The sequence below is a fragment of the Propithecus coquereli genome, unplaced genomic scaffold (assembly GCF_000956105.1).
Source record: "Propithecus coquereli isolate 6110/MARCELLA unplaced genomic scaffold, Pcoq_1.0 Scaffold12, whole genome shotgun sequence".
Classification (NCBI taxonomy): Eukaryota; Metazoa; Chordata; class Mammalia; order Primates; family Indriidae; genus Propithecus; species Propithecus coquereli.
The window spans coordinates 9,315,124-9,330,041 of record NW_012136080.1 but is presented as its reverse complement, the minus strand read 5'-3'; the positions used below and the strand labels follow the sequence as shown (position 1 = coordinate 9,330,041).

Genomic DNA, 14,918 nt, shown 5'->3' with positions numbered 1-14,918 from the left:
CCTGGGCTCAAGCGATCCTTCTGCCTCAGCCTCCCGAGTAGCTGGGACTACAGGCATGCGCCACCATGCCTGGCTAATTTTTTCTATGTATTTTTAGTTGTACGATTAATTTCTTTGTATTTTTAGTAGAGACGGGGTCTCGCTCTTGCTCAGGCTGGTTTCGAACTCCTGAGCTCAAACAATCCGCCCGCCTCGGCCTCCCAGAGAGCTAGGATTACAGGCGTGAGCCACTGCGCCCAGCCAGAGACTTGACAGTTTAAATAAGCATTTCATTAAATCCAGATGGGTTCATGCCCAGATTTAATTTTGAGGCCAGGTGCAGTAGCTCAAGCCTATAATCCCAGCATTTTGAGAGGCAAAGGATAGACGATTCCTTGAGGCTAGGAGTTTGGGACCAGCCTGGGCAACACAGTGAGATCCCGTTTCTACAAAAAACATAGAAAAAAATTAGCTGGGTATGGTGGCACTGGCCTGTAGTCTCAGCCACCTGGGAGGGTAAGGCAGGAGGATGGCTTGAGCCCAGGAGTTTGAGGCTACGGTGAGCTATGATTGCGCCACTGCACTCTAGCCTGGGTGGCAGAGCAAGACTCTGTCTCAATTAAAAAAACAAACAAAAAAGTTTGTGAAATGTTACCAAATTTTGGGGGAAGGGAGACCTGTAGAAGTTAATTACCAACTTGTTGGTATTTCTGCAGACAATGTTTTCAGTCAGCAAAATGTATCACATTGATGAGCACAAAGTCCAGGAAAAGAACAAAGATTAAGAAGTGGCATCTAGAGCTCTCGCCTCGTACCCAGGGGGACTGAAAAGCATGGCCCACACTGAAAACCACTCAATCAGACTGGATGAAAATAAGCTGTTTAAATCCTAAGAGTATCTTAAATTTTGGAAACCTAGACTTTTTTCCTTGAAAAATAACAGGTGATCATTAGAGAAAAGAGAAGAAATATAGCTTACAAGTCTGCCGCACAGGGATAACTGCAGTTAACATATTGGTATAGATCTAGCAATCTATTCATTTTTTTATACCAAAAATGGATCTAGTCTCTTCATTTAAAATCTTCTACTGTCTATAAAGTATTCTTTTACAATTAAAGGGTACATAGTAACCTACTTAATTAATGGATTTCTACAGTCTATCTAATTCTTTAATGCTATATTCTTAGATCTTTTCTCAATGATCTTCACGAAAGAGGACAAAGAAGTTGGGAGATCCGCCAAGTCGTACTTGTTTTTGCAATGCATCTATGTATACATGCAGATGTGCATATATGCATGTATGTATGTGTCCATATATATCATATGTATTCACTTTCAGGATTTCAACCCTGAGTCTGAATAAGCTATGGCTTATCAGAAACAGCTAGAAATAGACTCTGGGTCTCCTCATACCGAGTACTCTGCCCATTGTGAAACACCATTCCGAGTTCACTCTCTTGTCCTGTCCCTTTGAGACTTAGGCTGGTAAGAATTATGGTGGACTCTACCGAGAAACACGAAGTTAATTTACCATCACAGAGACTGGACTTACAGTGCTGATATCATTTGTGTAAATCCATAATAAACTGAATTTCTTGGTTAAGAGAACAAGCATGAGAACATTTTCAATTTTTAGGTTTCCTACAACAATCATTATTGTGTTCCTTTTACTACTCAAAGGATCTTGCACTAATCATCAAAAGCCAGGCTACCTCTGAAGCACATACCTCAGTAACGCTAACCACAGCAAGTTTTCTAGCAACATAGGGTGTTAGCATGCCAGCTAAACTTTTCCTTATGGTTGGATTTTCTGGAGTTGCTTGTTCTTCAGGCAAATACCCTCCAAGGCGACTTAGAGCATGAACACTCAGTTTAGCAAGGCTGTTGGCCACTTCCTGTTATAAAAAATTAAGTCATTAAAGTATATCAGTTATCTTACACAAGTAACACAATAACTTGATGGAATCGAAATATGGAACATATTCAAGGAGCAGAAAGCCAACCAAAAAGGGCATAAAAGTTCCCAACATTGATGTCAGAAAGTTTATGTATCAGAGCTTATTCTTTTATTTATAGGAAAGACCATCAAAGTCTCTGTACTTATTTATACCCAATGCAGTATCTCATAGATAACTGGAAGAAGCACATTTGGGGGAAGGGTGGGGGATAGGGGATAGAAAAATTGATTTGCCTGCTAGAGGCACACAGTGACAATATGAGCAATGAATAAGAGCAAACAGGAAAGCAAAGACAGAAAAGAGATCTATATATCTATAGCAATCAGACAAATACTCAAGTGTTTGCGGGAGCTAACTGCAATTGCTTGATGGTATCATTCTATTTCCCTGTGTTACACACATCATAATTTTGCAATCATAAAACTGAGTAATTAAAAAAATATTATGTCCAGTATATGCTACTGCAAATTCCCTTCTTCAAGCATAAGCAGTTAAGATGAAAAGTTTTGGGGCTTAAAGAGCAATAAACTTAGTTATCTATCTTAAAAAACAGTTTATCCCCTGGGGGCTCTGGATAGGTGTAGCCTTGCTTCACATTAATTTATCATCAAACTATGGTTTGGGTTCAAACTCAATATTAAAGCAATGTTAAAGCTACCTGCTGATTTGTTTCTTCACTTTTCTGAATGCCACTCTCTTCCAGTGTGTAGTCATAATTAAATAAAAAACCAAGCAGATGCCACAAAATTCCAGCCTGAAACAGGTGTGTCTGTAGCCAGAAATCCACAGCAAAAGAACTGACACACTCTACCCCAAGAGCGGCCACCCGTGGAATACTCTGAGAGAATAAAAATAACAAAATTAAATTACACAGTTAAAAAAGCTCCCAAGAGAAATGCGTTATAAATGTATGTCCAGCTAACTACTTTATTTTGTAAAATATTGACCTCTTCTTATATATTCAATTCCAATTTAAATTTGAATCCTATATCCTTCAAAGCCTAAAATAAAAAGTGACTTTATGATGAGATATCAGAGTTACTATCTTTGAGACTAGTATCCAAAGACTTGGGAATACAGTTTTCCCTGTTTTATTTCTTACATTTTTAATTTTTAAAAACAGTCAGTAGCAACTCACAAACTAGTGATCTTAAGCACATCAATGATACCCTTTGTGTAGGTATGAGGATTTACACCTTTACATTAGAGTTTGTATTCTTATCAAATACTTCCAAGGACGTCAAATAGATACAATTGAGGAGATATTTTCATCAGATTCCTTACTTCTAGACACCTTAGTCTCAGATCAGCACCTCCATCCTGTTCAACACAACTCTCACTCTACCCAGTTGTTGAAGAAATCTCTCCTTCCTTCCCAGTCACCTACCATGTCTACCCACAGTCAACTTCCCTCAGCAGTTTTGGATCAGAAGGAAATCGTAAGCTCTCAGATCCCTGCCTTTCCCCCAGACACTGCCTGAACTCCAAGTCTGAGGTTTCACATGGCCTTTTGCTTTTTATTAGATTTATTTAGTCCAGCTTTCTCTCTTTTATCCCTGTCTCTCTTCTAATGTTCAGGTGGGACCCACTTTCCTTTAGATATGTCATTCTGGTCTCATTCTTTACAGGTCAGCCTAGAAACAAAGCCTTCATCTACAGTAAGAATTCCATGAAAAATGCTTAAGAACCAAGTAATTTATTTTCAAATAATTTTGAAAAAACCACCTGCTTATAAATTGGGACTGGCTATTTGACAAGAAAACCCTTTGCTGCCTTATATCCAGAAAGCATTAAAGATCAACTCTACCTTGCCAAAATACAGCACCCGACAGAGATCTTTGATGATGCTGGGCATTTCTGTGATCTTCTCTCTGCATTCTTCGAACTGAGCGGCCACACTATAGCATTTACTTATGTGTCCACACACCTGCAGACAACAAAATAGGGTAAAAAAAAGTAGAGTCACATGTACATTCCTTATTTAAGACATAGTAGAAATGAAATCAGAAATTTGTGAATAATGTTTAACAGTATACATGCTGCTCGAAAATTAAACAGAATATTTTTACTGGATCACTAGTCTTTCTCATTAAGATTTCCTACAGACGCACGGGTTGGCAAACCACAGCCACTATGGCCCAAGGGCCAGATCGACCACGGGACTGTTTCTATACTGTCAGGGTGCTAAAAATGGTTTTATATTTCTAAAGGGTTGTTAAAAAAAAAAAAACACAAGAGAAAATGTGACAGACACCGTATGAAACCTGAAAGCCTCAAATATTTACTCTCTGGACCTTTATTTAAAGAGTATGTTGGCCTCTAGATTAAGGTATTGTTGTTCATCTTATTCACATGGCAGAATATCACAATTCTATTTATGTAATGAACTTCAAAATAGATGATAAAATTCAAAAGCCAGTGCTTGTTTTATATTCTAAATTTTGCTAGCATAAGTAAAAAGCCACATAGAAAGACATGTTCTACAAAGATCTTAATGAGGCCGGGCGCGGTGGCTCACGCCTGTAATCCTAGCACTCTGGGAGGCTGAGGCGGGTGGATTGTTTGAGCTCAGGAGTTCGAGACCAGCCTGAGCAAGAGCGAGACCCCCGTCTCTACTAAAAAAAACAGAAAGAAATGATCTGGACAACTAAAAATATATAGAAAAAATTAGCCGGGCATGGTGGCGCATGCCTGTAGTCCCAGCTACTCGGGAGGCTGAGGCAGGAGGATCCCTTGAGCCCAGGAGTTTGAGGTTGCTGTGAGTTAGGCTAACACCACGGCACTCACTCTAGCCAGGGCAACAGAGTAAGACTGTGTCTCAAAAAAAAAAAAAAAAAAAAAAAAGATCTTAATGAATTCCTGATGGCTTTCTATCAAATAATTCAATATCATAAACTTAACAAAAATTAGGCCAATAATAGGGATAGGGGAGTGAGGTGGTGGAAGACATGTGAAACAAAAATAGCAGAATGACAAATGTTTGAAGCTGGGAGTAATGGAGACATAAGGGTTCAGTATACTATTCTCTACTTTAAGGAAAAAAATTAAGCCAACAGATCACAAGTGCTTTGTGCAGTAATTCTTAAAGTATCATACACAGATCAGCAGCATCGGTGTCACCTGAAAACTTATTAGAAAAGCATATTCTCAGGCCCCCACCCTAGCCAGACCCATTGACTCAGACACTGAGGTTGGGGGTAGGGCGGAGCTCAGCAATCCATATTTTAATGAGCCCTCTGATTGATTCTCATATATGTTAAAGTCTGAACCACTGGTCTAGTGTAACCTTCTTGGAACCATAGGTCTTAGCCTCACCTGTACTGACATGTCACTCGGTTTACTAGAACGATTCAAGACAGCCACACAGCGACTAAATGCCTCCTGTAACACCTGTAGAGAAAGAAGTCAGCTATGAACTCCCTATTTTGATTTGAAGTCTAAAAGTCCTTTTCTAGCAGAACTAAAATATAATCTTCTAATGTCACTTAGTTGGTACATAAATGTTTGCTCAACTAACATTTGTTATATTAACGAGTAAACAAAGGGCTCCTAAAAGTTTCTCTTTAAGCATTCCCAATAAGCTACTTTGTAAGAAATATTACCTTTACCAATTCTGAACCCAATACTTAACTCACATTATGAAATAGAGTTCCATTTCTACCTTTAATTTTGGTATGAGAATACAGAGAATATAATATTGCATTACCTGTTGGAATAAATTAAAAGAAGAAACTGTATCATCTAATTTGTACTTGGTACATTCTCTATTGCTAGGAATCATATAACATGTCCAAACTAGCTTAAAGATAAGCCTACAGGTCACTCCATATTACCTCTATTCCATTCTCCCTTCTGAGCTCTTCAGCATTGAGGGCTGAACAGTTAACAGTGTGGAAAGCCAGCTCTGCAGCAGCAGGCAACAATGGTGATTCTTTTGAGAAAAGGAGGTCATCTGAAGTTTCCATTGTTATAGTCCTAATTAGCATGGGGTATCCTGCATATTTATAAGGCTGTAAATCTGAAAAATCCAAAGGTTAGTGTTGAGAAAACAAAGACAAAACAAAAACTGATCATGCTATTGTTTTAACACCATTTTGACACCATGTTCAATTATGTTGTCTTAAAAAAATGGTAAAATATTCAGCTTCTTAAATGTCTTCTAATTCCAGTTTTTTTAAAAAAAATTAAGACTAGTAGAAAATCCCTTGGATCTTTCCTTTTTAGAAACTTGTTTGATTTCTTTAAAATATTTCCACTAGAAAATAATATTTTCTGGTAAATTAACTACCCTTGGTATATAGTTGTTTTGATCCTTTGCAGAATATCTACTTTCTATGTTGTCCATGTGATCTTTGTAACTTTTCTCCTGGTCATAGACAGCAAGATATAGTGAATGCACCAGAAATTGCACTAACGTTCATGATACACACCTCTTTATAAATAATAAAGATTGCAGGCCGGGCGCGGTGGCTCACGCCTGTAATCCTAGCACTCTGGGAGGCCGAGGCGGGTGGATCATTTGAGCTCAGGAGCTCGAGACCAGCCTGAGCAAGAGCGAGACCCCGTCTCTACTAAAAATACAAAGAAATTATCTGGACAGCTAAAAATATATAGAAAAAATTAGCCGGGCATGGTGGCGTGTGCTTGTAGTCCCAGCTACTCGGGAGGCTGAGGCAGGAGGATAGCTTGAGCCCAGGAGTCTGAGGTTGCTGTGAGCTAGGCTAACGCCACGGCACTCACTCTACCCTGGGCAACAGAGCGAGACTCTGTCTCAGAAAAAAAAAAAAAAAAAAAGAATAAAGATTGTGAGAAGACATTTTATTTAAATGAGAGTGAATATTTTATATTAATCTTTCTAGATAACAAGTACCTTTTTCTATTTAACCAGTTACCTTAAAATAAACATTCAAAAATACTGAATATAATTTATTAGTAGAAATACAAAATAAAAAGTTAATTTATTAACTGTATTTAGCTAATTCCATGTTTCGATAAGTAAGTTTAAAAGTGAAAGCTAACATATATATGTGCCCAATTACTGTTCTTTTCATCTTTTTTAAAACTAAACTATTATGCAGAAATATGCAAATTAATTGGCTGTTACATTAAAAGTAACTCTGCAATTTCACTTGAAATCTGCATAAAGCTTTTTACCTTTTGAGGATGACCAATAACCTGCCTTAAATTGAAATTCATTTCTAAACTGGCTTAAAAAAGGCCCTTTGGAACTGGTCCTAATTTTCCTAACACATACATATATGTGAGAAGAAAAAAGAATAAATTAATTTTAAGTCTTATCAGATCAGGACCCCACCCCAGAGCTTATTGGGTATAAACCCCCTTTGGAAAAAGCAGAAGACAAGCTTGATAACAGACATGGCTAATATAGTTATCAGCCACTAAAAAATAAACAAGGGTTTTGAAAATGGTTTCTAAACTCATTCTGATTAGCAGTAAATGCCATCTAACTAAAATGTTTTACAATGTGTTCTGTTCAATTCACATGCAAAAAGTAAATCAACTAATTAATCGCTGCTCTCTTAAATGATACAATTGCTACATCCTCGGGCTGTCTCCTCCAATAATTCAACTGCAATTCCATCTCTTGTCTTCAATTACCCAACATTCCTCATGCTTATCTCGGATTCCCACTGTTCTTTGTTCCTTTTTTCCCAATATCATCCTATAATAAACTGGTCTCCCATTTTGTGCTGTAAGCGAAGTTCAGTTCCTATGCCAATGGACATCTGCCATATTGAACCCAACCCCCTGTCCCCAAGAAAACCTTAAATGTTTTCAACATACTCCTGGCTTTCTGAGCTGCTACTGTTAGGGCTACCACAAATGGCTCTAGAAACATGCGGGACAATACTCTACCCTGAAATTACACGTAATTCATCTATACCAGTGTTTTTCAAACTGTCCCACAAGGGCCTTGTTAGCTACAATAGGAAATGGGAGGTGTGAAGCGAAGTAAGTATATGACCATTTAAAAGTCTGTACTATTTTTTAAAAACCTGAACATTCTTGGTGTTTTCAACCTTCATAGAGGGTTCTGGAGTTACAACAGGCATAGTCTTTTATATGTCATTTAAGAACATTAAAGAATCTTTAAATTCCAGATTCCATGTTAGATACCATTTAATATATTTGGTGCTAAATGGCTAAACACAAAAACTAGGTAATCCCATAGAAAGAAATGTCACTTGGGAAGGAATCATTAAACCTCACTGGAAATGCAAAATATTGAAAAACATAGGTACAATGGGGAAGGTATAAGACAATATTTTGGGTCTTTCTTTAGAAGACTACTCTTTTTCTGTCTCTAAAATGTGATTCCGAGAGTCTTTTGCAATAATAATTATAAATCTATTAAAATATGCTGAGGAAAGAGGTAACCTAGAAGGATTAGCTGGAGGATAAATTAAAATCTAAGAATAACAGAGGCCTTACCTTCTTTATGACGGTTGAAGAGAATGCTCTGTGTTTTCAGAATTAAAATTATGTTTTCTGGATCTGGTCCATCCACTATTTTTGCTGATTTGGTACATAAAAATTCATATGCTTTATTTACTTTTTCAAACATATCCTGTGTGTAACCAAGCATAATTAAATTTTAATTTGGAACATCTCAAATTACAGCTTAAAACAGGACACAACTGATTTGTATTTTACCACTAACTTTAGTTATTATTTTTTTATTTTACATTAAGGAATTCATTCCAACTGTAATCCAGCTGGTATACTGTTAAGGTGAAAATAATTTTTTTTTCCAAATAGAGATCTCAATACCATTACTGAAAAATTCTTCAAATAAGAATTTTAAAATGTATCTTTAAATAGATGATATTAAGCTCTCTAGTTTTTGACTGAATATAACAAAAGTTATGATAACAGCTACTGTTTATTGAACACTATGCCAGGCACTGTGCTAAATGGAACTATTTCATTCAATCCTCAAAACAGCCATAGAAGGTGTATACTATTATTGTCCTCATTTTTCACATGAGGATAATATAACTTAGAGATAGTAAGTAACCTGCTCAAGGACACAAAGTCAACTGGTGGCAGCACTAAGACTTACACCAGGTCTGACTCCCAAATCCATGCTCTTAAACTACTATACTATACGATGTTCTGTTGATCTATATGTTGATTCTTGTGTATCATATTGTTTTATTATAGCTTTATGAAATGTTTTAATATATGGTAGGTTAGGCCTGGCAATTTAATTACTGATTTCAAAATTTTTTCATATCTTGATTATTTTTTCTCCCAGATGAATTTGAATTACTATGAGGTTCTAAAAAAAAGCCCAGGCTTTTGATTAAAAATGCCTTAAACATAAAAGTGGCATCTTTTCAATGTCAAGTCTTCCCATTCAGGAATACTGTGTCTGCTTCCAATGAAAACCACTGACCTTGAAATCAGTGGAAATTATTCCAAGTTTCTAGCAATAGACTATCAGTCCTAGTTTTAGTGGTTCTTACGTGATTTCATCTTTTATGAATCTTCACTGGATGAGGCAGGATCAGGGAATGCTGGCAGCAGATGATTTAAAATCTGAACCAAATTTTCTACTTCCTCAGTTAGAGTGATGTGAAATTGGGTGTCATTAGAAAAAAATACATAAACTGCCCAAAGCAATCTCAATGGCAAATGTGTCACCTACAAATGAATTAAGTTTACCCACATTCCTAATTTTCAATTATTCTTGTGATTGCCCATTAGAGTTAACAGACATGGGTAAGGGGAGAGAATAAAACCCTTAAGTTACCAGTCACAAGGGCAGCCCTTTTGGTAAACTGAGGGAGAACCATTCATGTACAAAACATGAGCATGTGGCTAGAAGTTTATTAAACATATACTGGGAATATATTATATGGCAAATACTGGCACAGAAGGTGATATCTTTTCTCCTCCTAATAATAGAGCAAAAATAAATCAATCCAAAAGCCCTAATTCCAAAGGCAGTACATACCCTCCCTTCAGGATTCTTATCAGGGTGATATTTTTGTGCAAGTCTGAAGTAAGCTTTTCTAATCTTGCTCTCATCATGCCTGTTAAACAGGAAAACTTTTATGAATACAGTAAGGTACAAGAAGAAAACATTTACACAATCATCTAAAATGATGTTTTAAGAACCTTACTTATATCAGGAATTGTATGTGGCCATCTATTAATGATTAATAGGCATCAAATTAAAGCAGTGAGAATTAATATTATTTTTATATGTTATCTTTACAGGTGAAAGACAAAACCTGAAAGTTCCCTATATAAAGTTACCATTCACTTTAAATTATAAAACCACATTTGGGAGTTTGAAGAACTAAGAAATATTTTTTAGAAAACCAAAAGCCACTAACTTGTCAAAATTTTCAAAACGCAGGTTCCAATCCGTATTTCTAAGTTTTTAAATCAGTCTTGCCAAAAATGAACAATTTTAGTCTATACTTAAGAAAATGGCTTTTAAATCATTTTCTCTAACGTATCTAGTCTACTATAAAACTTTACTGATAAATAAGGTAAATCTGCATTCTTTCATAATCTGTCATTTAGTGTCCTAGGCATATTGCTATCAAATCTCTTCCTCATGCATAACACAAATTGTAAGACAAAGGGAAAAAAAAATATGTGAGTGACTACCATGTGTCAGATACGGTGCCATGTACTCTATATACATTATTTCAATAATAGAAAAAATGAATGAACCAGCAAGGACAGAATAATATAATTTGGCTAATGAACGTGCAATAAATGAAAAGTCATATGGATATAGTTCCATATGGTTATTCCCACAGGTATATGTATCAAAGAATAGGCAAAAATTTTTTAAATGGTTTGTTTAAATATAATTTAGTCTTTGATAGTAATATTTTAAGTAAGGTAGGCATTTGCTATTATAAAATAACTGAAAATAACTCACGGCCCCTGTCCTTGAGGCAGATTAAGCACTTCATAAGCATCATCTATTGACATGGTAGGTGGCTTCTTTTCTACTTCCTTCTTCCAGGCATCAAGGGTATCTTTTAGAAGCTTAACCTTAAAGATAGAGGATTAAAACTTTTATCTGTCAAAGTAATGCTATTACAGAATATAATTTTTAAGTCATAGAATTCTTGTGCTGTATTTATTTAAAATGACACTTCTAGGCTATCTAACGCTTTCTGAAATACAAATAAGCAAAATCACCTTTTCAGCACTGTTGCATAGTTGGGTAGCAAGGTATTTGTTGTAAGGCCACATTACTCTAATTTTTAAGTGATATTTTTTATTCTATGCCAGTTTGTGTCTCTACCCTTAATTTTAAAAGAAAAATTCAGAAAATACAAAAAGCTTTGAAATTAGTAGATGACAAATACACTGTCATAAGAAAGCAAGCACTATGTATTATGCATGCTTCTTAAGGTGATCTGACATATTTATCAATCAGTATGACAGCATTCAAACAAATGTAGGGGATGGTGAACACAAGGGAGTCTGGGTAGCAAGTGGGAAGAAAAGAGCGAATATTTATTGCACACTTATATGCCAAGGAGCTAGGTACTTACAGAATGTACAAATTTAATTCTTGTGTAAAATTTCAGTAATACATGAAAACAGTGAGATTCTGAGAGATACCTACATGCTTCCCAGTTAATAAGTGGAGGAGCTGGATTCAAGCCTAGGTCTGACTAAAACATCCATACTTTTTCTACTATCTCATGTTGAACCCTGAACAAGTACCAACGTTTACCTGCCTTTATTTGGTCACTGCACTGTAAAGAGAAAGTGACTTGTGGTACAAATGGCAATTGTTCTGAAATCTTTTAGATGGTAACGGTACTAGTATAACCTCTGCTACAGTAACAGAACAACATGGGCACCTAGATCCCTATAGATATCCAAAGGCTCAGATTAGAGAAGTCCCAAGGACACTGTGGACAGGTAGATAGCACATACTGCTTTACAAATGAGCAGGGCAGGTCACACTTAATGCCTCTTATGTGTCCCAGGAATTACGCTTTTGTGAATTCTTGTTTCATCTTCATAACTACCACCAGAGATAGCTAGTATTACTATTATTACTACCACCATTTTAGAGATGAGAACTGAGGCTTAGAGAACTCAAGCCATGTACTGAATGTTAAATAGTTATTAAAGGCCCAGGTGAAACTGAATCCCAGATTGGCTAACTCTAACACCTGTGAGCTTAATCAATCTGCTATAAAGACTAGTTCTCACCAAACTACTCTGGTACATAATTGTGTTATTTGCATGAAGTTTGTTTTGTCTTTGTCGCAAAAGATCAAGATTATAAAGTTCTTAATACTCCCTCAAAAAATTACCTTTCAGTTTGAGATTTCTAATATATTGAAAATCTCAGTGTTACATAGTGCTTAGTTCTTAAGAGGGAATACTAAGGAAGCTATTATCCTTCTTATCACAGGAGGAAGAAATACCCAGAAGTGATTAGAGGCTATTTTTATAGCTTAAGAATGTACAAATTAAACTGTTGACTTACCGGGTCTTTAATTGGCCAATCTGGAAATCGGAGTGTATCACAAAGTTGTTTGAGGTAATAAATATTACAAAATAGTTCATTTTCTAGTTGTGGATAGTTGATAACAGGGATGGGACAATATTGATAAAGTGCTCTTGTGTTACTCTGAAGACGAGGTGTGAAATCAGCAAGATGGGCAGCAATCTTCTCTATCATGAGGCGTCTACAATTATAAAAACCTCCATTGATGCCTTATGAAGGAATTATTTTATTTTTTTATTCATTTTTATTTTTATTTTTTTGAGACAGAGTCTCACTCTGTTGCCCTGGCTAGAGTGAGTGCCATGGCGTTAGCCTAGCTCACAGCAACCTCAAGCTCCTAGGCCCAAGCGATCCTCCTGCCTCAGCCTCCTGAGTAGCTGGGACCACAAGCATGCGCCGCCATGCCCGGCTAATTTTTTCTATATATTTTTAGTTGTCCAGATCATTTCTTTCTATTTTTTTTTAGTAGAGACGGGGTCTCGCTCTTGCTCAGGCTGGTCTCAAACTCCTGAGCTCAAACAATCCGCCCGCCTCGGCCTCCCAGAGTGTTAAGATTACAGGCGTGAGCCACTGCACCCGGCCGAATTATTTTATTTTAAAGAGAAGGTTAAGATAACTATGCAAGAGAATTACATGGAGATAACCATGTAAGAGAATTACATGGATCACCTTCAAAATAACTTAATTATTGGCCTAAAATGAGAGCTTGTAAGTATGTTACTCAGGGTATTCTAATTTTACTGTGTAAAAATACTCAATGGAAGTAAATTTATCTATAATAGTTGTAAAGATCATAGAGGAAGAAACTAATATTCCTAGTCCTTCCCATAAAAAAATAAATCAGCCATTAGGCACGGCACCGGAATTGAGGGTACAGCCAGGGAACGCAAGGTCACTGTCACCCCAAAGCAGCTCACTACATGGCATTTATTTTAATTACTTACTAGAGTCTAGGACTTGGCTCTTAGCTAAGCATACACTTGTTTTGGTCAGCACACAGAGAGATATATCTTTTCAATGGGGACTCATATTAGATAATCTCAGGAGAAAAACAATTACACAGAAGAACTGTATTGCCAATTTAGTCATATTCCTATACATTTTTTCCCAGTGAAAAATATGACTGTCATATAGAATATATTCAAATTGATGGCTAGCACATGCCAAGCCTACAGGTCGAATGGTGAAAAGTCGAATGGTAACCAGCAGGTAGTATGGAGAGCATGAAGTCAGCCTGAGGCAGGGTGAATAATTGACTCAGGAGATCTAATACCACCTAGCTAAGAGAACTGAGGGGTTCTCCACAGAGGCAGCCTTGACACTGAAACTATTATCAAGTCGTTTTCTGGACAGCACGTGGCTGGACATTGCCATTTGCTTCTGGGCCTTTCCTTGTTCTTGACTTCCACAGGCTTCTCCTATGGCACTCCCCTCTGAATAAGGACATTCCTTAGGAATGCTAACCTGCAGGTTAAGGTCAAAACATGCTAGCTAGGGAGTCCTCATTCTGAAATAATCTCTGGTTTGATCTGCTGATCTAAACTATGTTGTTACAGTTTTTAATTAGTGGAGTACAGTCCTATTTCCAAATACCTAGCAGGTACATCCTGATTTTATCCCTGTATTTTCCCTATATACATATTGCCAGTTCATTGCCTAAAATCTTACCAGTTTTATAAACTGATTTAAGAAGCATCAGTGGTAGTATTCCCTGTCCTTATATAAAACTCTATTATGTTAACGGCAATTTTGTCAAGCCATGTAGGAATAGAAAAAAGCGTAAGGCCTTGTGAAAACCCATCACTTGATTTGGCATCAATGACCATTATCTTTTTTTTTTTTTTTTTTTGAGACAGGGTCTCACTATGTTGCCCAGGCTAGAGTGAGTGCCATGGCGTCAGCCTAGCTCACAGCAACCTCAAACTCCTGGGCTCAAGCAATCCTCCTGCCTCAGCCTCCCGAGTAGCTGGGACTACAGGCATGCGCCACCATGCCCGGCTAATTTTTTCTATATATTTTTAGTTGTCCAATTAATTTCTTTCTAATTTTAGTAGAGACGGGGTCTCGCTCTTGCTCAGGCTGGTTTCGAACTCCTGAGCTCAGAACGATCCGCCCGCCTCGGCCTCCCAGAGAGCTAGGATTACAGGCGTGAGCCACCGCGCCCAGCCTATCATTTTAAACTAATGAAAACATTTCTTCTAATGGAAGTCAAACCAGATGGCAAGTAGTAAAAATTCTGAGTATAAAATACAAATAATCAACTGGTAATTTACCTCATTTCACTGCTCCAGATTGCTTCTGGAGTATCAAATTCTCCTAGAAAAATCTCAGAAAACTTTTCAGGTTCATAATTTTCTAAGTAACAAACCATTGCTTCAGGTAGGATGTGCCCAAGTATACTTCTTTGAAAAATATCTTGTCCTTTTGTCTTCAAAACAAAACAAAATGTAGTCAG

General features: G+C 36.9%; 1 protein-coding gene across 1 annotated transcript in view; it reads right to left on the bottom strand.

The window, feature by feature from the left end:
• DNAJC13 (DnaJ (Hsp40) homolog, subfamily C, member 13) overlaps positions 1-14,918 on the bottom strand; it is a 119,110-nt gene that overhangs the window by 27,455 nt on the left and 76,737 nt on the right. The window contains exons 31-40 of the mRNA XM_012663287.1: positions 14,737-14,891; positions 12,443-12,644; positions 10,865-10,980; positions 9,920-9,998; positions 8,392-8,527; positions 5,772-5,956; positions 5,254-5,328; positions 3,746-3,865; positions 2,597-2,776; positions 1,708-1,875 (exon numbers count right to left, since the gene is read on the bottom strand). Coding sequence (XP_012518741.1) covers positions 1,708-1,875; positions 2,597-2,776; positions 3,746-3,865; positions 5,254-5,328; positions 5,772-5,956; positions 8,392-8,527; positions 9,920-9,998; positions 10,865-10,980; positions 12,443-12,644; positions 14,737-14,891 — 1,416 coding nt within the window. The remainder of the gene's footprint in view (positions 1-1,707; positions 1,876-2,596; positions 2,777-3,745; positions 3,866-5,253; positions 5,329-5,771; positions 5,957-8,391; positions 8,528-9,919; positions 9,999-10,864; positions 10,981-12,442; positions 12,645-14,736; positions 14,892-14,918) is intronic.